Source organism: Camelus dromedarius, chromosome X (genome assembly GCF_036321535.1).
Source record: "Camelus dromedarius isolate mCamDro1 chromosome X, mCamDro1.pat, whole genome shotgun sequence".
Taxonomy (NCBI): Eukaryota; Metazoa; Chordata; class Mammalia; order Artiodactyla; family Camelidae; genus Camelus; species Camelus dromedarius.
Genome location: NC_087472.1, coordinates 11,394,626 through 11,419,336, shown reverse-complemented (window position 1 = coordinate 11,419,336; position 24,711 = coordinate 11,394,626). Strand labels below are relative to the sequence as shown.

At 39.0% G+C, this 24,711-nt stretch overlaps 1 protein-coding gene across 6 annotated transcripts in view; it reads right to left on the bottom strand.

Moving 5' to 3' along the window:
- The window catches only part of ATP11C (ATPase phospholipid transporting 11C), a 151,676-nt gene that overhangs the window by 25,323 nt on the left and 101,642 nt on the right, over positions 1 to 24,711 (bottom strand). For all 6 annotated transcript variants that reach the window (XR_010379523.1, XM_064483253.1, XM_031445067.2 and 3 more), the window contains exons 13-23: positions 23,408 to 23,569; positions 22,554 to 22,705; positions 21,514 to 21,585; positions 19,548 to 19,621; positions 17,691 to 17,794; positions 17,068 to 17,249; positions 15,615 to 15,878; positions 12,374 to 12,548; positions 8,211 to 8,313; positions 6,588 to 6,733; positions 3,503 to 3,562 (exon numbers count right to left, since the gene is read on the bottom strand). Coding sequence is in view for 5 of the 6 variants with exons in the window: in XM_064483253.1 (XP_064339323.1) it covers positions 3,503 to 3,562; positions 6,588 to 6,733; positions 8,211 to 8,313; positions 12,374 to 12,548; positions 15,615 to 15,878; positions 17,068 to 17,249; positions 17,691 to 17,794; positions 19,548 to 19,621; positions 21,514 to 21,585; positions 22,554 to 22,705; positions 23,408 to 23,569 (1,494 nt within the window). In the remaining variant the exon portion in view is untranslated. The remainder of the gene's footprint in view (positions 1 to 3,502; positions 3,563 to 6,587; positions 6,734 to 8,210; positions 8,314 to 12,373; positions 12,549 to 15,614; positions 15,879 to 17,067; positions 17,250 to 17,690; positions 17,795 to 19,547; positions 19,622 to 21,513; positions 21,586 to 22,553; positions 22,706 to 23,407; positions 23,570 to 24,711) is intronic.

Sequence of the window (24,711 nt, the reverse complement as noted above, 5' to 3'; positions counted from 1 at the left end):
CAGCCCCTGACATCCAGGAGCTGGCCTGGCAATCCCAGGGGGGCAGCGGTGTTCTGTCAAACACAAACAATCTCAAAGAACAGCAGCACTAAACAAGGCCACTCTTTGACCATAATGGATCAGGACAAAAACACAAACATTCCATAATCACGTTTGAAGACAGACAGAATATAAATATTGTCCAAATCACAATAATGAGCAACATCCATGTTCTGGCTAATCTGGGTGACCACTTACTGCTTCTCGTCTAATGACACGTTGGCTTCCTGGGTAAGATTTACTAAAATGCCCGGGCATAACATTACCCCTATTGGCTAACAATAGCCAGCAAGGCCCTACTCCTTAAACCCTTCTTCGCATCACCTAACTCAAGCCCAAACCTTATAAGACTTCTCTAACATCTTTTTCCTTGAGAGGCCCCACTGTTCCTCATGCTGCTCTTTCTTGTTGCATCAAGTAATAAACCTAATTTGATCAACTGTAAGTGTGTTCCTGTCTTTGACAACCTTGAACTCCTAGAACACAACTTGGCATACAGAAAGCATTCAATAAATACTGGATGAATGAATGAGTAGAGATTAGAAGCTATAACACATCTATAAAGGACTGATCTGACATTCTCAATATTCCTTTATTGAAAAAAAATTAAGGTTTTTTTTTAAATGAACCTCATTTTGATGAAAATACTTATTGAGTTCAGCAGTTTTCTATGCAGTGCTAAATGCTGTCATAAAACCATCACCTGTGACCTGAATAAATAACACCCCATATTCATATGCATTTTTCACACATATAAAATGGTTTTTGATTAATCAAATGCATTTAAATGTGACACAAATTAACGCAATTATGCATTTTTCAATCACTGGCTACTAAACATACAATCACTACCATCGTAGGGGTTGACTCAGAAAGGCTGGGAACAACCTGAATAGAGGCATTAATTAGTTCACTCATTAGTTGACTTCAGAAACATTTACTGAGTGTTTACTAAGTGACTGATCCCGGGGACAGAAAAGATTTGTACCCTGTCTGCCAAGGAGTTCTAGAGGGGGAGGCAGAGTGGCGAGCTAACAAGGAGCTGGGAGAGCCCAGAGGAGGTGACCACAACTCCGGCCTGCAGAAGAGACAAAGCAAGAGAGAACGCGAGCAACTTTCGCAATGAGTTAAAAACACGGCTCTAAGCAGAAAACGGAGGTGCTTTTCTCCTAAACACACAAGATTTCAGTTTAGCAAAATATGTTACTGAATTAAAAGTACCCCCTAAAAGGTGTTACAGTCCTTTTAATTCTCAAGGGAGAGGACTAGTCTGTTGGCACACAATGCTACATTTTCACTGGAAAATACCCATTTTCGCTAATGAGAAAATTGAACAAACAAACAAATACACAAAAACAAAACTCAGATTGACTGGTGTGTAATTTAGTCTTGAATTTCATTCAAACAAAAGAAGCATCAATCTACTTTTGTTCCACTATGGTACTCTGAGGGTACGTGAGAAGACAATTGTAATTCTTATGTGCGTAATTAGAGGAGACAAGAAAAGTCCTGAAAATAAACAACAGGTTTAGTTGACAATACTATTTCTTGTTAAACCTGTTATAAATGCTATCTTTTCATGAAGGAAAAAGACCAGTACTCTGCTAGCTTTGTTAAAGACAGAGTTGCTTTTTGCTTAAAGACTCTGAATCCTGGTCCAATCTCTATATTCTCCAACGCTCCCTCTCCAAGGTCCAGAGAATACGTGATGTAGACCTGATCTGAAAAAGGTTGATTACCTGTATATATTCCAGATATTTGCAACAAAGGTCTTTACATTCAGCACCAGCACATGGCCAAAGTAAAAAAATAAAGATATGTACAACACATCATGACCTCAGAGAGACCTTCCTTTTACCTGATACACTTTTCCTCTAAGATGTCTGCCCGAATGTCACCTCACCAGAGAGAACTTTCCAGATCATCCTGTCTAAATAGCAGCTGTCTTCCCTAGTCACACTCTCCATTTATGATGCTATTTTTTCCCCCTTCAGAGCATTTATCAGCCCCCAACATAACACATTTATCTGATTGATGTCTGTCTCTCCCTCTGTCGCTCACTGTACTGCACGCGTTGATCACTGTTCCATCCCCCACGCTGAGCCTAGCACACAGGAGGCACTCAAGAAGTATTTGTTAAATAAATGAACGTACCAGTTGAGCAAATGAGGAAGGCAAACACCAACTCCTACGGAAACCTAAGCAGACCCCAATAGCCCAGGGTTTTACAAGGAGTAAGTCCTTTCTGCCTTCATACAACTTGTGCTTGGTAAACATGTTTTAAAAGCAACAGATTCCTTTCAAAAGAAAAACAATGTTTTAACCAGCTCAAGCCAACTTCCCTTTATCATTGTGCTACAAAATTTGAAAATGTCTTTTTAATATTCGCATCTATCATTCAAGGAAGTGAGGAATTACAAGCATTTTGATCAATAGTAATCCGAATACTCAAGAAAAGTCGATTTATCAGAATTTATAAAACTCTGTTACTAATACTGCTATTTTGGATATAAGAAAGCTGAAGGCACTTCCTACAGCTGGTTGATGATTAATTCATAAAGTGATCTGCTTAACTGGCATCATGGGGCTGATGACATCGCACTGATGTTAAGAGACAAGAGGCAAGTTCAATAGAAAGATAGCAGTCACTTCCCATTGAGAAGAATACACTCTATTAAAAACACTGCCAAGAGATTAGAAAAAAAATCACTTCCTGTCACGAGGAATGGAGCATGCCTTGAAATTCAGAAACTCAGTCTCTAATACCTGTGATGATGTCACGAGCAACTCAGCTTGGCAAAAATCACTGAATTGCTCATACATTAACTACGAAATTTTTGAGTCATTGAGCATTACAGCACCTTTATTTAGCTCTACTTCCACTAGCATCAATGCAAAATTCATTTCAGTTGTTAAAACAAACCTACAAACATGCCTGCCCATCCCACCACTTACGTATCAAGTTAACATACACCATATTCTTTATGTGATAAATGCTCTGAAAACAATCGAGGGCAAAAAGTGTAGAATCGCTTAAGTAATCTAAGGCTTTCTCCAGGAGTCCCAGCTTCTTGGCCAGCTTAAACATCAGTGTTTTTCTAGAAAATCAACCTGACACTGTACAAAAGTATGAGATTTTATTTAATGAAATAATAAACTATAATGTTTTAGGATTATTGGAAAACATTGTATACACTGATAAAAAGAAAAAAAAATTTTAAAGGATCTCAATTGCAACAGGATGTACCAAATAACTTTCAAAAAGAAAATAACAAAAAGACCAAAGCAAAGATATGAAGATCTGCTAGTTTCAAAATCAGGCCAAGAAGATCAATCGTCAAACCAAGGGAAAAAAACCCTTTTACTATGGGCATACCTCTCTAATCTCTACAATCCAACACATAAAAGGTAAGTTATTAATAGCAAATAGGCTACATTATAACAAATAACTAGGGAAACAAACCTGTTGTGAGAATCCACAGAAGAACTGGTACAAAAACTGTGGCAAAATGAAACAAAGGTTCTAGAAAAAAAAATAAAGAAAAGGGTTATTACTGTTTTCACTTTATCAACTTTCTAAACTAAAACAGGAAATTGTACTCCAAATAGTCCACAGGCAGTCCTAAGTTCTTCTAATATCGTAATGCATTAAACCTCTACTCCAGAGTTGTAAGAAAACTAGTCAAAACAAATGATTACATTCACATTAATACCATTTTTGCCTTTCCAAAGCAGAAGAGGATCTCACTTACTTTATAAGAACCTCTTGCTAATTCTTCTAGGGAAGCAATGAGCTCATACAATATGAACACCTAATGGTACTGCACCATAAATGCTAAGTGAATTTGCAAAATCATCACAAAGTAGACTGACATAAAGCTGTAAGTGTAAATTTTAAAGTCAATCAATGCCAATAAATAGTAAAGAAATTATTGTAGTGTACACTGACAGTAACAAGTACCAGCTAATTATTTTTGATCACCTACTGTATGTAAAGATGACACTGTGGGTGATATAAAACACAAAGCAAAACAAAATTTCTTACTCCTAAGGGATTTATCATTTAATTGGGAGAATACTAAAAACAAGCAGATTAAAAAAATAAAAGCTGAGAATTCATAAGGCAGTAAAAGCCACTAGGTGAGATGATAATTACTGAAATTAATATCTTCAGGCAAAACTACTAGAACTGATATTTTCAATTGAGTGTCATCCTTTAGGGTCGGCTGTGACTGTATTCGAGCGTTGCTCTCACTTGTTTATGATGTCTTTGGATTTTTCTTTCAGGGCACCTTCAATAGCCCATTTTTAAGCCATGTCAAAAAACCAGTCTCCTTCCTTCTGTCACACATTCTCACTTAGTTAATTCACCAGGCTGGTGGACTTGAGACTGTTTTAAAAATCCAATGGATCCTTAAAGTATGAGCGTCTGCCACAGCTGAGGCTATCTGGGCGAATACACTACAGGATCTGGAGGATGTTTCTAAGGAAAACTGCTACGTGTATTTTGAGTGTTAGTGCTCCCAAGGTCATCATCTGGCAAGGCGACACTCATCTGTATGTATCAGTTCTGGCAGAATGCAAAATACTGTCAGCAGCATTTCCAGAGTCATACTTTACATACATAAAGCGTTCTGAGGTTGGAGGAGGCAGTGCTCGGTGTGTGTTATGGGGGTGCTTTGTGGGAAGGGGAAGTCTGCCTTTCCCACTAGAATGTAAGTCCCATGAGAAAAGGAACTCTGCCTGTTTTATCCCATCATGAATCCTCAGGGCCTAAAACAACGCTTGGCACATGGTAACACATTCAAACTATTTGCTGACTGCATGAATAAAGAATCTAGACTTCGAACTAGGTAAGAAAGATGAACAGGAAGCAAAGCGAGGTCAGATGTATTTTAAACATATAAGGTAAGACAAAGTCCGACTGTGGAGTGCACTAAAAGCCAGAGTAATTCTTAGACAATGGAGAGTGAAGTTTCTGGAGACAAGCTGAAAAGTGGCATTTTCTAAACATTAACCTGGCTGAATTATGAAAGGAGGACTAAATGGAGAAATAGAAGGCAGGAAGAGCTGTCACTGAAGTACTCCAGGGCTGGCCAATAACAACTTGAAGATGCAATGGCAAGATAAGAGGAAGGAGGGCATCTTAGCTCAGCCAAAGAGGGTCAAAAGTATTAGAAATTATCTTGGGACAAAAAACAGCACTAAACAAGGGATACTGCTATGTCAGTAACTACATGACAATGCACACACAGATCCTAATGAAGACAGAGCGCATCGCCCTACATACTCCCCTAACCTGGGAACAGGGGTATGTAAATTAATGACCCAGGATAAACAGCCATTTTAATGCTTGTTTTGTTTTTCTTAACAAAAAACATTCCTTCCATCTGGTGGCAGTTGCTTGAATTGCAGGCCAAAATCTTAGAGGCAAACCAAGCTTCTGGAATAGGATCAGATTGCTAGGCAGATCAGCACGGCAAATCTTCACGGGCTCTCCTGCTAGGGGGAGGTAAGAGAGAATAACCATCCAACCCCAGTGGCTGTTAAGTTATTGAGCCCAAGGCCCGACAGACCCTAACTATATTACAAATAAGTAACATAACCACGCTGAATGGTGGAAAAGGAAAAAAGTAACTTTGGAAACAATATTTTGACTATATACTTCTAAGGCTAAAGACAAAAAGAAGTGCACACAAATATATTACTCAAGTTAGTTCTCACAGGAGTATGAGTTAGCAATTCTGAAACTATTTGAGATGTACACTAGGGTTCAGCAAATTAAGAAAACATAATGAGGATGAGAACCAGGTTTCTCACCACTGAAGAAAGGAGTTACAAATAAGGAAAAGGGAAAGGTTAGAATGAACCTTGTGGCACTGGCTGTAATCAAAGGTATCAGTATAAACTTGAGTTTAAATACTGAGTTCATACTGATACCACTCATTCTGGCCCAAGAACTTCAGCTCAGTAGCAATGAGCACTACTAGTACCCAGATCTTGATTTCTAAATACCATTTGCAAATAGAAGGAAGCAGTGATCCTTGGAGAAAAGTCTGAATCCAGGACTGGGGAAAGAAGACTACAAGATGAGCCTAGAACATCACGTGGTACCGGAAAATAAAGAAGACTGCAAAAAGGGTTAGGGCTATGGGGAGGGAGGAATGGGGAGTTGCTACTCAATGCGTATAAAGCTTTAGTTATGTAAGACAAGTAAGTTCTAGAGATCTGCTGTACAATATTCTGCCTATGGTTTCATGGATGTATATGTCTGTCAAAATTGAACTGTAAACATTTCATGGGTACATATATTGTATTTAAACTATACTTCAAGAAGGTTGACTTAAAAATTTCATCTCAAATCTCTTGCATTAAAAGGAATTTCTGGTTTCGGATTCATTTAATATACCACCTCTGTCGCTGACCACAAATTTCAGCAATAAGACTGTCAAAGAAACATGAAAAAAGGAAAAAAAAAAACTAAACCAAGCTGAGCCAGTGCTGGGTTAAAGAATCATAAGTTAAATCACAAATATTTTATCACATACCTTATAGAAGAAATACTGTACAAGGTGTGCTATTCTCACATAATATAGATGTCCGTGAGCCAACAGCAGTTTCTTTAAATGTTTAAACTTTGGAACAGAATAATCGCTATTCCTGGCTGCTTGGCGGCCTTCTTTGCCTTTAATACCTAAAAATAGAAAATCTCTATAGGGTGAGTATTTTATAGAATAAGCAACCCTCTGATTTGTCACTTTCCTATTTTTAACTTGCTTACATGTTCAATTGATTAGCTTAGTTCAACTGATTAGTTTAGCTTTATTTTTTTAAAGAAAAAAGTGCTTTTAACAGTGACAGTGAGAGACTTACCAATAAAAAGTAAAATTATGTTTAATTGGCAATTACCTACTTATGACACAATATAAAATAATTAAACAGAATCATTATTTTAATCATTCCAAGTTAAAAATTATCCTGAAGAAAAAAATTACATTTGAAAAATTTTTTGAATGTATTTAGTAAGTGCTTAATTAGGCATGGCACCAGATTAGGCACTGTATTAAAGCAACTCAGAGACCTGGGGTTTGTGGTCTAAGCTCAAAACTGAAGAGTTACGATGAGATGGTAAGGTCCTTATACTGACTGCATAAGTGTATTCAGAATGAATACACTTGGTCTGTCCAAAATGTCCATAAGGCAGTTGGTCCACACCAAAAGGTCCTTGAAATTTGGTCCTGTCCAAAATGTCCACGAGCATATTTGGTCCATGCCAAATGGCTCTGGACAGGACCAAATCTCAAAGCTCTTTTGGTGTGGACCAAATGTGCATCACTATGGATGTTATAGACAAGACCAAATGTTCTGCAAGGCTGAGCAGGAGACCAAGTATTACATAAGCTCAAGCAGCTTTACGTCATTTCCATACTCAATAAACAATGAGTAGAACATGAGTTCCACACTGAATAGTTACTTCCAAATGGAAAGAATTTGGGAATCCAAACATATATCCAATACAATAATCCCCAAGATACTAATTCCAATATTTTTCCCCTTCCAAAAACAAAACAAAACAAAAAAACACTTGCTGGGGGTGTCAGGACTGCTGTATCCCAGCATCCTAACAGGGGGAAAATGGTGCAGACTGTAGAAAAGCTGTTGTTGCATGCCAATATATAAATTCACCAGTACAGCCCAAACCACGCACAAATATTGCCATGAGAAAATCAGCCAACCAGTTATCATTTCTTAGTCCCAAACTGTTAAGAATCTCAGAAGATATAGTGCATCAACATAAGCAGACGATCTGGCCAAGGGCAAAAAAAAAAAAAAAAAAAAAAAAAAAAAAAAAATCAATAAAATTTCATGCATGCTGTCAAAGTTGAGAGCTAAATGATCAATTGCACTGTCAGTAGGTTTAGGAAATTCATTTTACTTGGCTAATATAAAAAATATCCTCCAACTTTGTATTGCTACATTCCACGAAGGGTAGGACTTTGGTGTGGACATATTCCATGATCAGATGAAGAACTTCATTTGATTAACAGTGATCATTCCCAAATTTAAATTCAAGATGAGCACCCAAAACAATCTCTCTAGAATAATAAGACCACTCTACCTAAAAGCAATACTGATACCTTACAGCTGCCATCTCATTAGATGTTTCTTACCTATTCCCACATGGGATTCCAAGATCATACTAACATCATTGGCACCATCACCTATCGACAGTGTTATTGGGCTGCCTTTTAAATTCTTCACCATTCTCACAATCTAAACATTAAATACAAAAGAGGTATAGAAAAGGTCAAAGCAGAATGTGAGATTGTACTACATTGGGGGTATTTGCCTCATTCACACTTGTAAATGAAGGCCTTGCAAACAGAAAGATAGTTTGTGCATATATGTACAACAGTCTTGAATTCTCAGAGGTGGAAGAACATAGCTTTTCATAAGGTAACACCAGCACCCACTTGTTTCTGGTTCTGTGCATGTATGAACTGTCAAAAACCACACCTCCTACCTATATCAGAGGTCAATACTTTTCCCTCTTTAGTCATTGCTTCAAGTGTCCTTTCAGATCAGGTGTTGAATGTGTCAAAGTGGAGACTAGAAAGCCAATTTGGGGTAACATGAATGGGCCTATGGGTACAAAAGTGGGCAGTGAGAGAACAGTGTTTTTGGTTACCTCTCCCTCTCTACCTGCTGGCATTCCCACCTCCCGAGTGCGCCTCAACCCTTATTCCCATCTAGCTGCCAACTAAACTGCACTAAATCTCTCAATGACCAATATGATTTGACATCTTGTATAGGTAGCCACATTTGAAAACGAGGAATCTTAAAGGTGATGAGATTTGCGGAAAGATGCCTAAGATATGTATATAAAGCCTGTATTTTCCCGAGTGTCCCTTAAACATGTGTCGACGGCACAATGCAGCTTGATGCTGTGTTCATGGTAGGTACCGAATAAAATAAATCTGGCAGAGTTACTTGTGGCAACTGTATTGGGCAAGCAGCTGTCCTCCCACCCTATGTTTTAGATAATGACTGCTTTATGTGTCAACCCTCAAAACCCCATGGAATCTAGCAGCTTTTAGAAAGCTTATATAATTCAGTAGTTAAATAATGCCTTGCAAAATTTTGTGCTCACAATGGCTGTCACCAGGTAACATAAATAAAGTCCATTTTCACATAACTAAAGTGATTAAAAATAATTTATACAAGGCAAAGCCACCCCGCAGTCTTTTCTTTAAAGAAAATTCAGTAAGGTTTTAGTTGTATGAAATACAAAAAACCCCACGTCCAATCCATTTAACACAATAATGATGTTACTATGAAATGCTAGCTTTCCCCCAATCCCTCACCTCAACTTGGTTCTTTTTAAAAACTTTATAAAAGTGTCAGAAATAATTTGTAAGTGAGTCAAAGACAAAAATCAAAGAACCCAAACTAAATTTGTTCTTGATGGGCTACAACACTGTTTTGATAGGCTACGAAACCAGTTGCACCGTTGTACTGTGTGCAGGTGTGATTTACACCTCCAGGAAGACAAAAGCAGTCAGGAAAGGCCTAGGGAAGGCAATAAAATTATCAAGGGTGACAGCTTCTGCATGAAAATATACATTAAAAAGATGAAAGATCATTCTTGTGGAAAGATAAAAGGATATATGGTCATGCACCATAAAATTGTGAAAGATTTAGATAGATAAACATGGAGCTTTTTACTGAGCCCCCCGGTCATCTGGATTTAGAATGTCTCTTCACCCTGTAGACAGCTTCATGAAAAAGAAATCAATTTACCAAAAACTATTTATTGACCAAGTGTAACTACACCCAATACAATGTGCAAATATCCAAAGAAGATATAAGGCTTGGTCATACACCTTAAGAAGCATATTATGGGGAATGGATACAATAATATCAGACAATCAGATTAACAATACATGCCATCTATGCAAGGGAATATATATAACACTGTCATCTAAGTCTTCCACGTAAGAAGGCCTATGATGTCAGAGAGAAAGTTAGGTGGAGTTAAATGAGCTGTTCAAGTCCTGTACCTGGAAGGCAATGGAAAGAAAGAAATAGATGGAAAAGACAACGTACTGGAAATGAACAGATTTGGTGACTGAGATCACATGGAAGGGTAAAGCATGGGGATGTCAACACAGATTTGAAGGTTTTGAATCTAAAGACCTGGAAGTACAGCAAGCTCAGTAACAGGTGTAAAAAAAGACAATGAAAATGGCGGCTGTGCTCTACAGATTGCTGAGTTGAGGTGATAATGACACACCCAAGAAAGTATGTTCAGAAAACAACTGGAGAAGTAAAGTAGAACTCCAAAGATGTGGACTGGAGAAGTGACTTGAAAATCACCTATATGGATATGACAGGTGAGTAGGTGATATCCTGCAAGAAGTGACTACAGTTAGAGGAAAAAAACACTGAACCACAGGGTCTCCAATATTCTGGGTGGGAGAAGCAGCATGGCGTCAGGAATTCAGATACCTGCCTGGGCAGCGGAGCAGTCAGAATCCAGGTGAGCAACCCAAGCAACAGACAATGAATGTATGGGCAGAAAAAAAAAGGCTCTAAAGGCTGAAGAAAAAAAAGAAGGGCACCTGACTGCAGTGGAAATTAAAAGCGAGAAGAAGGCAAACAGAGACAATGCCCTAAATTAGGATGGGCTGTGTGCGCGCAGGCAAGTGAGAGGGAGGGAGAGGGCGTGTGTGAAGGAGAAGCAGAAAATACAGCGCCATCCGCGGGGCTAGAGCAAGCAGCTGGGGAATGGGAAGAAGCAAGACACTAACACATATACAAGGATCCAGCGTATACACAAACGAAAAAGTCTGCAACTGAGACTCCAAGGTTCCTTAGACCGAGTGAAGCAGATCAGGATGAGCCAGACGAACTGCAAGAGACAGCATATGGGAGGTGGCCCTTGAGCTGGGTTTTATTAGGAGCAAAATTTTTGTTAGGCCAGGAGGAATTCAGAGGAATTCCAGATGAGGAAATGTTAAGAGGAAAGCTTTGGAAGTTGGCGTGAGCATGGCACGTGGAAGGGACATGGAGAGGGAACAACCAGCAGGAGTAGAGGATTCACACTGGGCATGAATGACGGTGGACACAAAGTCTGTAGAGTTGCATGAAAAAGGTCATCGGGGTGGCCCCGAGTGTCACACTGAGTCATCTGCCCTTCATCCCAAGGGATAGGAAACTACTGAAAAGTTTTTGAGCAAGAATACACGATGAGAGAAGTACGGTTTTAAGAAGATTAATTTGGGAGCCTGGGGAAACAGACTGAAGGGGGAAGGAGGAAGCACTGGTGAGATTAAATCAAATGTCTCTGTGTGAAGTCATAAGTGCTTGCTTGGAATAGGCTGGAGATAAAAGGTTTAACAAGATGGCACCAAATGAGAGCTATGACAAAAGGTAGGGCCAACAGGACTTGGTGACAATATATGGGGTGAGCGAGAAAAGGGTCAAAGGTAGTTTGGAGACTTAGGAAGCAAAGGAAAAATGTCACTGGTAACAGGAATAATGAAGACAAGGGATAACACAAACTGGCCTGAAGGAGAAAATTATAGTATCTGTCTTGAATACCGAATTAAATGTGACAGTGGGGAGTCCGTATGAAGCTGTCTAGCAGGCAGCTAGAAATATGAGTTAACAAAACAGGCAAGTCAGGAGGAGAGACATTATCATCAGTGGGAGTCATGGATGTGCTTATCCAGAAAGACAGCCTGTAAGTGAAAAGCAGAGGGAAGACACAGTCCCAGGAAAAACTGATAATCACAGAGAAGACAGAGATGAAGCAAAATAAAAAGACACTAGGTTGCCAAGAAGTTTGAAAAAAAGGACTGTGGACCATCCCAGAAACCAAGAGCAGAGAGTTTAACGGAGGATGTAAGTGACAGTGTCAAGTGCAGTGGAGAAATGAGGGGAAATGAAAGACTGCAGGACAGATTCAGCAAGGGGGTCTCTGCTCTCCTCCAGAAGATCCAACAGAGTAACACGGGAAGAAAGAGTGCGTGGGGCTAATGTAATAGAGGAGCCAGGAGCAGTGGAACGCCGGCAGCCGGCACCAAGCACTCAGTAGAGAAGTTTGGAAAGTGAGGAACTGGACAGCCAGCTTGGGAAGACAAGGTAAAGAAGAGGACTAGCTCAAACTGATGGGAAGACTCCTGGTTTGACCACACAGAGTAAGAAGCAGCCAGGGAAGATGAAATAAGGTACTAAAGGCTCTCTGAAGAAACAGATTTAAAGTAAAGTAAACATTTGCACATATGTGTATAGAAGTACCCAGAATGGAACACGAACTAACATCAGTTACCTGGGCTTTCTGTAACGGTGCCATCCGACAGCAGAGCACTGCAGTGCACTTCATACAAATCTGTACGAAAATGCTTTTGTAATTGTTAGAACTAGAGTCTTGACTAGAATTTAATATGAGTGACAATGTGGAGCCATCGATGATTAATCCGTATTCCTGATGTTCTGTCCATGCTCTGAAAAAGAAAAAACAATGCCATATTGGAATCTATTATATGTTGCTATTTAGGAATCTTGTTTTTTTTTTTTTTAAACCACAGAGGAGTGTCCTGTGTAAGGGTCATCATCAACCTGGTTCCTGGACCTGTAAATTCTAAAGAAGCAATTGTCTGTAATAATGGCACAACAGAGACTTTCTATCACATCTCTGAGACTCAAGCGGCCCATACAGATGGCACCAAGTTCTAAATACAAAAACAATGGACATTTAGTAGCTGGTCTCCATATAGGAAACTTAAGTAAATTTTGGAGATTACAGTTTAATCGGTCCAACTCTGATATGAAGACAAATCATCAGCCACTCTGAAAATTCCTTAACAACGCAAGGAGAAGACAAAATGGCTTTGGGGTATACAAATCACAGAAGGCTTTCCCCTAATTCTCTGCCTGAGTGACAAAACCTACCAACAGATCTGGCTTCTCAAATATGATGGACTACCTAAAAGACATGGTGTTCATTAAAGAATACCATATAATAATGATATATGTTCCTTAAATAAGTATCATTTTATGCGAGATTAGTGGTTCTTCCACCATAGCCTTCCCATTAGAGTCATCTGGGCAGAAAAGCCCATGTCTGAAGTCTATATTTGAAGATAAATTAAATCAGAGTATCTTGGACAGGGCTTGTTTTAAAAAGCTCCGCAGGTAATTCTCATGCATAGCCACGACTAAGAGGGCTTAGTTGCCAGGAAAGAAAAATCTAACAGGTGCCAAGTATTGAAGAAAAACATATGGGGGAAAACATACAACTGAGAAAATTCTACAAATTAACATTTCATTTTTTTTCAATTAAGGAAAAAAGTGATCAATCATACACTCTCCTTCTTTGCTTCCCTACTCACAGAGCTGGCAATGTGAAGAAAACAGTGGCTCACTAATCAAGCAAGCAGTATTTGTAAACATCAACTCTTAAGAAGGCCATATCGAAGGATGGAAAGAATTATTAACCATTCTTTCCTTGGAGAACAGAAAACCTCCTTGGGGTGGCAAAAGCCCACATGAGTGAATATATCCCACCAAACAAGAAATTAAATGTAGTTAATATCCAGTGACTGGGACAGTAAATACAAATCAGGAAAGGACAGTGGGTTCTTTGTGATATCTGACATGGAACTTGAAAGACAGGACAGAAAGAGGAGAGGAGAGAGAACGTATGTGTGGTGCACTAGGAAAGTAAGTTGAAAAGGTCACTTGAGACCCACTAACGGTTTCCGAGCAGGGCTTTGATATGGGCAGTACTTGGCTTAAGTGCTTTGGTTATGAGTTACAAGGAATCTGGTGGGGGCACCAGTGGTAAGACTGGGAACATGGATAAGGCTTGGTGGCCGATTTGAAGTGGAAGGGACAAAGGAGCAGAAGCTGGCAAAAGTGATTCTGTGTCTGACGCCTGTTTAACTTGGGGAGAGACTGTACTCAATTCCAAACAGAAGAGCCAGGAAGAGGGAATGTTCTGAGATGGTGAGTTCAGCTTTCCATAAGCCCTGGCTTTTACAAAAGTGTCCCAGAGCTGCTGAATGGTGCTATGGACGGTAATGTGTCCCCTTAAAAGTCCCATGTTGAAGCCCTAACCCCTAATGTGATGGTATTTGGAAATGAGGCCTTTGGGAGATAATCAAATTTAGATGAGATTGGGAGGGTGGGGCCCTTATGATAGGATTAATATCCTTATAAGAAGAGGAAGAGACACGAGAGCGTCCTCTCTCTGCCATGTAAGGATACAGGAAGAGGGCAGCTTTCTGCAAGCCAGGAAGGGGGACCGCACTGGAACTCGGCCATGCTGGCATGCTGATCCCAGACTTTTGGCCTCCAGAAATGTGAGAAATAAGTTTCTATGGTTTAAGCCACCCAGGCTATGGTATTTTGTTATGGTAGCCCAAACAGAGTAAGATAAATGCACAAGTAAAACACACGTAATCTGGACTGCCTTTTAAAGTACCGTTTGGCTAAAGGAAAGAAGATTTATCATAGACAATTAATAAAAACCTGTTTACTCTCACTGATGTCCAAGTAACAGAAGAACAACAACTGTTTTAAAATTGCCCGTAGCCTCATGAATCTGAGGTATTCATTTTTAAAGCTTGTTTAAACACTAGAGATGAGGATACAGATACAGCATAGTTGCTACAAGCATGGGCTCCGGCATTGGATAGACTTGCTGCACCCCTTATTGGCTGCGTTGTCTAGAGTAAGTCACGTTGTGCCCCTGAGCCTTAGTTTCCCTATCCGTAAAATGAAGAAAATAAGATTGCCTTACTGGGTTGTCATAAAAATTAAATGAGAATAATTTAAAATGCTTAATGTTGTTCCTGGAACAAAGAGTGTGCTTAAGAAATGTTAAATAATATTGCCTGGGTAGGGGTGTCTTTTGATTTAGTGCAGGTACACGCTGTGGCATTCTAGAAGAGAAAATCAATTTGCTTGTGGTCAAGGTAAATTCTAATAATTGGTCAATGTTGAGTATAGGAAACTGTATCTCTAGGCATGGAATTATTACGGATCTGTGGCTTTCCTTGAGAACCTTAGATCCCACAAGTTCTTCCTAAGCGACTCACTGAAAGCAGTTGAGTGTCCACACCGTCAAGTGTTCGGCCTCTTTGGAGTACTGGGGCACGAAAATCCACACGGAAAATGGCTCCAGGACCTCAACAAGCGTGCAGACTGCTTATGCTCATTTTATTACATTCATTTAAGAGACCATGAAAAGGAATTGTTTTTCCTTAACATAGACCAGGCCACAACATCAGTGCTAAATACCTAGGCCCTAACTAAACATTTAGAAAATGAACCACTTTTCTAAATCTTGAGAAGTGCAGGGTTTTCTTTTAAATTAAAAGAGAAGTGGAAAGTGCCAAATAATCTCAAATGGGCCATTAGCCAAGTCCTCAGGGAAGGTTCTAACTTACAAGCATAAAGCACCTGCAAAGAATGATAAATTGTAGAAAATAGAGCCTTCCGCATACGCAGCTATGATTTACATCTGTACCAATGTCTAAATATAACAAACTGATGCACTTTCTTACTTTTTAAGGCTTCTAGTACTTTTAGGAAATTCACGCAGCAACTTCTTACGATATTCAGTCAACAATTCATGTAATCGATCCTCTTTCCTTTCACTTTCTTCGATGGTTTTGGTGGTCAGTTCCAAGAGCTCGGTGCTGGTCTGGAAAAGGCGGCAGGCATAGCAGGTGGACTTGGCCGTCTCCATCTTGTCCCCAGTAAGCACCCAGACTTTCAGGCCTGCTGCGTGCAGAGCTTCAATGGTCTCAGCGGCCTGATCCTGTAGCCTGAAAGCACAAAGGAAACCTTGTTATCTTTGAAAATTCCCCACACAGAATCTGCAAGAAGGCTTGTTACAGAGAAAATTTTTATAATTCATAGCAATTCTGGAGACCTGATACGTTATCAGTTGGTTTTCTTATATATCCTCTACTCTTTCTGAGAGTGTTATCTCTGGCACACTTTTTACTTATTAAAGTACATTTCAAACAATGAGGTTTGGAAAGTTCATGACATCTCCTGGGGTAATTGGTCTTCAATGGCAGAATTAAGAATCATTGTCCTTAGCTAAAATGTTCAGAAACTCACCAAATGTTCTTATTCATTGCCACTTTAGCATATTTCATTGTTTTCTATCTTACCATACAAATACTTAACATGGTTCAAAACAGAAAGGGCTAGACACATTCTAATGAGATGAGATACTGAGGGAGGAGCTTGAAGTATAGGAAAGTCAACTTTTCTGAAAGAGAATTTAAACATAATTCTGAAAGGCAAGGATAGAAGAATACTTTCTTTGCGTTCCTTTTGGCCAGAGAATAACAATGAAATCAGACTAAAGGAAGTCTGTTAGAATTTCAATACCTTACAATGTGGCTGAATATATGCTTATAACTTCATGTTTGGGTTAAGCCTCACAATTTTCACTCACAATTTCTAGAAAATTCCTAAAATAGAATCTAAAACTTATTTTCTCAAGCAGATAAATGCTGGAGACCTGCAATCATGCCTGGCAGAGCTCAGCCTGCATAGTTAGAGCAAAGTATTTTGAAGTCTGCAAAAACATGCTCTTGTCCGTTAAGCCAGGTTAGAATGAGCTCTCGTGTTGTTCGCTCTACCTTAAATCTTCCTTCTGCTCTTGTCTGTCAAAAATCATACCCATTCTACCAGTCATCAACTCAAATAATGCCTCTAGCAAAAGCTCCCTACACATAGTAAGACTATTTCATAAATATCTGCATAAATGAAGCAATAGCATAGTTAAGTACTCAAAAGACTTTAGAGATGACAGATTCATTCTTCTAAGTCACAAATATTTAATTTGAAAATTATTCCCACAAACAGTTCAAAATCTGGTATTTAGACAAAGCTGAATCAAAGATTTCAAAACTTGAGAATAAATGGTCAATCTGGACAGACAGTTACCACCCCAAATGCCTGGTCATTAAAATAAGAAAAATATAATTTTCTAGTTACTTGTCTTCCACTGCAGTGGCTCCAATTAAATTCATGTTTGTCTCAACATCATCAAAAACCTTTTCCAGTTTTTCTTCTCTGTCTTGTAAGGCCAATTTTGCCTCTATGAGCTGTCTGTTAATTCTTTCATAATCATCTGGTGCAATTTCTTTGAAGGCTACACAAAGTGTCCGATACCCATCCTAGAAGCAAAGTAGGAAATCTCTAGTTATCCAAATAATAAATAAAAACAAACACACTCTTTAAATACTCTTGCTTCACCGTACAAAAGAGAAATTCTGACACATTTTTAGTTAAAAAAAAAAAAAGAACAGATTGCATTAGGTTAGCATTCAATTAGGTTCAGAATAAAATAACAGCTCTTGGGGTTAAAAAAAAAAGAGCAGAACATAAAAGAAAGATTCTTGAAAAGTCTTCAAAGGCTACAAATTGTGAACAGAAACTTGTGCCAGAGTGTTTTACATTAAAATAAGGAAAATAATATTACAAAATCCTTCAATACAGAAAGAGACCATAAAAATAAGCTGAAATTCACTTGAGCAGTCCTTTAACTAGCACTCCATAAACGCAGTCATCTCTATTATTTCTCTTTCTCTCTATTGCGGGGAGGGGTTTAGGCTCACCATTGCATTACGTTCCACGTGGGCTTTAGTTAACTCAATTTCATGATTTTGCACCCTGGGGAAAACTGCTGAGTCAGCTCCTTTACAAAAGAGAAGTATGTCTCCTAAAATAAAGAACCAGAGTATTTGACTTAGAATTTTAAGACTGGTATTGGGATTTTAATAACAGGTAACTATTGAAGTGGCCTCTCCCACCCAGCTGCTGTGTATCCTGAAACCAAGTGGAATGAGACATCTTGACATTTACTCTGACAGGACAATATTCACCACCTCTTAGGAACAATACAGACAAGACTGATTTCCCAGAGTTTACAGCGCACACCTCTGTTAAAATATACTTCCTTCCAGTGAATCACAGAAGACTGCTTGTGTCAAGGAGCTGCACCTGAACCCTCTTCTAAGGATGCTGTTAATGGTCTAAAGTGCACAAGTGGCATCTCCAGATGACAAGGACCAAACTCAAGGTCACACAAAATAAAATCACTTTCAGACTATACACATTAGCTTTTTAAGACAATGGCTTGATGGTTTTCATTGGCAACTTGAGAACAGCTGTGTAGAATGCTAGTACAAGTACAGCTTTACACAAGTCCACGCACCCCGGAAAGGAGACAGAGTTGAGCATTAAGAAAGATACTCCAAACACTTCCACCTCAAAAAAAAAAAAAAAAAAAAAAAGTATAAAATTAAAAAAAAAAGAAAAGAAAAAGAAAGACACTCCATCCCTATACAGCACTGAGCTCGAAAAGTTAAAAAAGGGTAGCTCGAGGCCCTTGGTAGACCACTGCCTCAGACATCCCACCACTGGCAGAACACTTAAGTGCATGTGTACAGGCAAGAACAACAAGTATTCCACATGCTAGGTTTTTTTTTTTTCAATTTCTCTCACGTATCTACAGTATGTTTTAAAGTCTTAAAATAAATTCCACATTCACATGTAATGAAATTAATATTGTGAATCTGCAGTCATACCACAACGTCTGAATAAAGTTAGATATATACCCTCAAGGGTCTGTCTTTATCTCCCCATTCTCATATTAAGATATATACCCTCAAGGGTCTGTCTTTATCTTCCCATTCTCATATTAAGACATTTTCAACAGATTTAATACCAAAAAGTAAATTACTAGGAAATAAATCAAGGATATTTTGAAAAACCACCTGGAGACATACAGACAGACACACACAGGAATCTGAGAGCCCACAAATGAAGCAGGACTGCTACCATGTGGGTCTTGCCAAATCTGAGCAGAAGGCATTCCAACCATCATGGCTCCTGCCAAGGACATGGGGGGATCCTCAAATGATGGTACTGATTCCCGTGCAAAGGGTAAGCTTCTCTACTGTATGAAATGAAGGGCCCAGAGTGCTGGAGTAAAATCAGATACCTGCTCCCAGCAGCCTGGCCCTTAGTCATCTCAGCTCACCTGCTTCCAGAGAGTGTAAAGCAGTGGGGGATTAGGAAGGTCAGGGAGGGATAACCGGCAACGCTATACACTCAGAGATTCCACTGCTAGTCATCTCAGACCATCCAGTGATATTGGGCTGCTGCATGCGGACGTTGTTGGCAATTGGTCAGTGGCCTGAACTGTGAAAGTCATTCCTTCAGTCCCTGTTTGGATATCCAGGAGTGAAGAGTAGAGCTCACTTTCCAAGAAAATGCAAATATTGTCATACCAGGGGTTCTGCCGCTGACAATTTGGTGCGTGCTTACATAAATACATTAAGGCATACACAAAAGCTTTGCATGACTTTGGTAATCACACACTACTACATGAAATGTTTCCCTTTCTTGAAATAGTTGATCAACATACAAATCTACAAACGGAAAAAAAGTCAAGTTTTTAAAATGCATACCTGATTGTGTCTTCACAATTACACTCATACGACGGCGCACAGAATCAAAGTTTAAGGTGTGAAGAAGTTCGTATCTTTCAGAGAAGAAAAATGAGAAAAGTAAAATACCTAGACCACAATGGGAAGAAAGAAAACACAGCAGAAACATCTTAAGATATTTAAACAGCTTAAATTAACAGGGCTCTCCTCTTCGGTAAGGGCTGCTGGCTATGTGAACAACAGGTGCTTTCCGTTGTGTCCTTGGAGTTTTCTTGCACTTTTTTGCATGCTGTTGGGGCTACTGGTTTTGGTTGAGGCGCATCTATATCCTCTCATTATAATGACCATGTAGGAATGAGGGACAAAGAGCTGTCCTGCCAGGCCATGTCTGGAGGGGATCTAGAAATAGTCCCACCCTGCCAATTATTTCAGTCATCTCTGGAGTACCTACTATGTGCCAGGCACAGTGATAGGTGCTGGAGAATAGACATGAGTCTGCCCAAGGCCCTTTCCTTAAGAGGTTCATCTTGTGATAAGGGAGGCAGAGGGTAATGGGGTGACAACCTCCTAGTCTTCCAAATACTGTAACAAAGGAACACACAGGGGAGACATGGGAGCACAGAAGGAAGACATCTGAAGGAAGGCTTCCTGGAAGAGGTTGTACCTGAGCTGTGTTTTGCAAGAGTGATGCCACTAAGAAAGGGAATCACGGCATTCTGAGCGTAAAGAGCACGTGCAAAGCACAGCAACATGAGGGCACATGGCACGCGGGAGGGCTTACAGTAGTTCATGTAAGGCTTGAAATCTAGTTGATAGGTGGGTAGCAAGAGAGGTAAGCAGGGGCTGGAATCTGAGAACACTGTGGGCCATTTCAGAGGTTTGGGATTTTATCCTAAGGGAACAGGAATCCACTGAAGGGTATGAATAGTGGAATGACATGATCAGATTTGTGTGTGAATAGCTGAGGTATTAATCAGATGAAAGGATGCAGAAGAGGAAAAATAAGAGTTACTAGGAAAAAAAAGTGAGGAAATATTTTCTTGAAAATAAATAACTTGGATACAAGCACTTGACCTAAAAATATTCACCACAAAGCTTGTCTTTGACGGGAGCGAGCAGATCACTGGTTTTGGGATGTGTCTATATAAGACATATACATGTAGTATCTCATTCGCTGTTGGCCAGGTGGGGGAACTGGCCGGAATCTGGACTCTTGATAATGACCCTGGGCTCCTGGCAATCAGGCCAGAGATCCTTCCTCTAGCTTTTGAATATTCCTTCCCCAAAGGGCCTATCTCCTAAGCAATCTACATGTGTTACAGGTTTCTGAGATGGGTCTCATGACATGCTAGGGGTCAGAATGGAAGTCAGATAAGATGCCTATACTTCAAGTTCAGATGAAGGAATTCAAATTAATTAGAGAGTCTAAAATCCATTATTAAGCCAAGGTGGCTCTGTTTTTTTGGGTTGCTATAGCTCCCCCAAAATAAGAAGAAAAAGGAAATGGAGGGACTGCTGCACAGAGTACTTGCCCTGAGGCTCACACCTGAGCACCTAGAGAAAGCAAAGCTTCTGACACAAAAGCTGCCGTGACTGGCAGTGCTTCTCATCCCAGAATGACTGGCTGGGTTCTGGACAGCAGGAGGTTTCACACGTGTTCACTGACTTTTCTCGTAGCGTGCACTGGAGACCTGAAAGGGCATCTAAAACTCTGAAAGAAAGTCCAGGCAGACTCTCATTCAGGCTCCTGGACCCATATGTGAACAACATTGGAATCGTTTCCACCGCAAATGCTAGTTTCTGCCACTCTATGAACCATGTCCTCTCCTACTGCAACTACATAAAATTTACATAAAACTCCAATCTGGGAGAGCAGAGCCTTACACTTACAGATGCAAACAGTTTCCTCTGCTGCCCTTCCTAAATCCATCTAAGGTTGACTGTGAGGTTAAGAAGTGACAAACATGAAACATACAGTGCTACTTACTCTTCTATTTCTTTTCTTTGGTTCTCTACTCTCATATAGCCATTCCGAATTCCTACAAACGTGAACCCATACCTGTCAAAAACAATAAAACAAGACCTTTGTGTATCTCTGACGAATGGTTAATTTCCCCTTGCAGGGGGTTATTCATATTTGTTTATTGCTTTCTTCTCTTCCATAAGATCTCAGTCTATAACTGTACTTCTTTTTACTCATTGAGATGATAACACACAGCAAGTCAATGCTCAGTCACAAACTGTAGCCAAAAAAGAGGCGATTTGTAATTCCAGTTCTGCAGCTAACACATGGGGTGACATTTTAGTCACTTAATCTCATTCGGCCTCATGGATACAATGGGACCCTCAGTTACCAAATGATGTCAAAATTGCTGGGAGCACTTCAGAAATAACGTGTGTTGTACGAAAAGTGATTTCCAAAATAAAATATGAACATTTGGACTTCTGGCTGAAATGCAGAAATAGTAATGCAAGTTACATCTATCCATTGCTATTTTCTTTTTGGTCTTAATTGGTTAGGTTTGGGAATTTTTTCAAAAGTTCAGATAAAGCAGTTTGGCTCCTGATTCAAGAATAAAGATATTTACAAGGTTATTGAAGCAAACAGAGAAAAAACAAAACTGCTGTCCTCCTGTGATTTCACTTTCTCAAGAGAAGAACAAATGTTTAATTCTTTTTGCTCTTCAAAAATGCTAATGTATTTATCTACAACTTATTTCCAGGATTTAAAATAGCATTACAGAGGTATAACTGATGGAGAACTGCAAGTATTTCCTGTGTGCAATTTGATGAGTTTAGAACATGCAAATAACTGTGATATCACCACAATCAAGGTAAGAGACGTATCCCAACATTTCTCAGTTTCCTTGTGTCCCTTGGGTTTTTGTTGTTGTTGTTTGTGGTAAGAACACATGAGATTTACTCTCTTAATTAAGAAATTTGGAAGTGCAAAATACCATATTACTAACTATAGGCAGAACGTTGTACCTTTTGAAATTATTCATCTAGCATAATGTATATGCTTACTTTTTAGCTCCTTTGACCAAAGCTATTTCATCTGGTGAAGAAGACATGTAGGTTAATTCAGCTGATTCTGGAGCTCCATCAACAGCATCATTTGTTTTAATTTCTACAGTATGGCATAAACACAAGGCACGCAGAAAGAGCTCTTCTCGATTCTGTCGGACAGTAACAGAAAAATGACTATGTTATTTTCACTTTGATCACTTGCTAACTAGTCAATGAACAGAGAAAAGGTATTAATGTGACAGAATGCTATGACCTCTAACAAACTGAGTAGCAGAAATTTATAAATTCCTAATACTCAAATGAGTCATATATCCTCCCAGTACCTAACAACATTCCTAGTTCTCAGGTAACACACCCAAGGGGCTACATTAACTCATTCAGGTTACTGTGCTGCTGCCTAATACCAAAGCAGTGACTTCTCTGTGGCTTCAGAGAGTTCACTCAGTATCTAATTCACAACCTGGCAATAGCTCAGGTGCAGGGAGACTCTGGTTCATTTAATGCTTAGACACTCCTGGGACCTGAATGATTTCAATAGACATCATTCTTGGAGCAGCTCATATTTTTAAAGACAAAGCACAAAAAATCATGCTCACACAGTCAAGTGAAACTTTTACCCAACTGCCATTTCTCACAACTCTCTCTACTTATAATTCTACTTGTTTACAAATTTCAGAGGTGTACATAAAACAAGAAAGGTGAAGTCAAAAAACAAGCGGTTATTCAAAAGTCTGCATCATGCACCCAAATTCTTGATTTCTACTATGTTAACTATGTAACTTGCATTACATTACATATGCCCATATAAATTGATTTCTCAAGGTAAAATGGTATAACACAGAAAATGTCACCTTATCTGCTTTGTCAAAATATGGTAAGGGTCCATCAGTTTGAGAGAGTCCATCAGTCTCCTGAGTTACACCTTTATATTTATGCCCATCTATGCAGCATTCAATGAATTCCATGCTGTTTTCTGTGAGTGTTCCAGTCTTATCAGTAAATACATAATCTACCTAAAAACAAGAACACAAACATAAACATTTTTACTTTCTTCAGTGTGACTAATTTTTGGTTAGCTATAAAGCAGGGCTATTTTCATACCCATAGAAAATCACCTTTTCTAAAGACCTGTCAAATGTCTGGTAATTACAGAAGCAATATTATCAAATGAATGAGAAATGAACAAGTATTTTTAAAGATGCTGAAATATTATCACATGTCTAAGGTAGACCTACTCAAATTATGAGATTAACAGGAAGGAAAAGTGTGGCTATTTTACCAAACTAAGAACCCTTCAATTTAACACCTACTGTTTTGATGCAAAGAAATTAACATAAGTAAAGTCAATTTCCCAAGCAGGAAACAATTTACTGGCCACTTAAATCTCTCTCTCTCTCTCACACACACACACACACACACACACACATACACACACTCACACAGAAAATATGTTTGACAGGAACTGAATTTAACTGGACTGTAACAGAACTTTTCCTTGAAAAGTAAAATTTTCTATAAATATACTGAATTGAAGTAAAATGCATGTGTCCTATAATGTATTTCAGTGCTACAGAATATAAACAGACAAGGGAAATAATAATGTTAACAGTTACTTAATTAGGAGACACAGTAAGTCAACAATAATCAAAAACATAAATGAAACTTCTTTCTGCATACTATGTATATTTTCAGATAATCCTCAAAAAAGTCTCCAAATTAAAAAAAGACAGAGTTTATAATGATAGGTTAAAGTATAATATAAGCTTACTTTCATAGATAATGGAAAAAATAGGCTATGAAACAAATTTTACATGTAAAATAAGCCATTCTGAGCATTTATCTAAGTTTTTATCTCTTCTATTTATAACATCTGGCTTTTGGAAACCCACAATTTTATCCTCCTTTTTGGCAATTTCTGCTTAAATAGTTAAAATTATGGGCTGACAGGAACGAGCATAAGCACAAGATGAAGGTTTTTATTATGTAAGGGAGAAAGGGATGGACGGCGGCAGTAGTTGCTTTCTAATTATTTTTCAAAGCTTTTCACGGTAGCAGCACTGGCACAAATATAGCATTCCAATCTTCTCTCTTTTTTTTCCTGTTAGCCAGCCAAGTTTGAATTCTCTCTTTAAATTAATCCAAGTGGTATTATTTG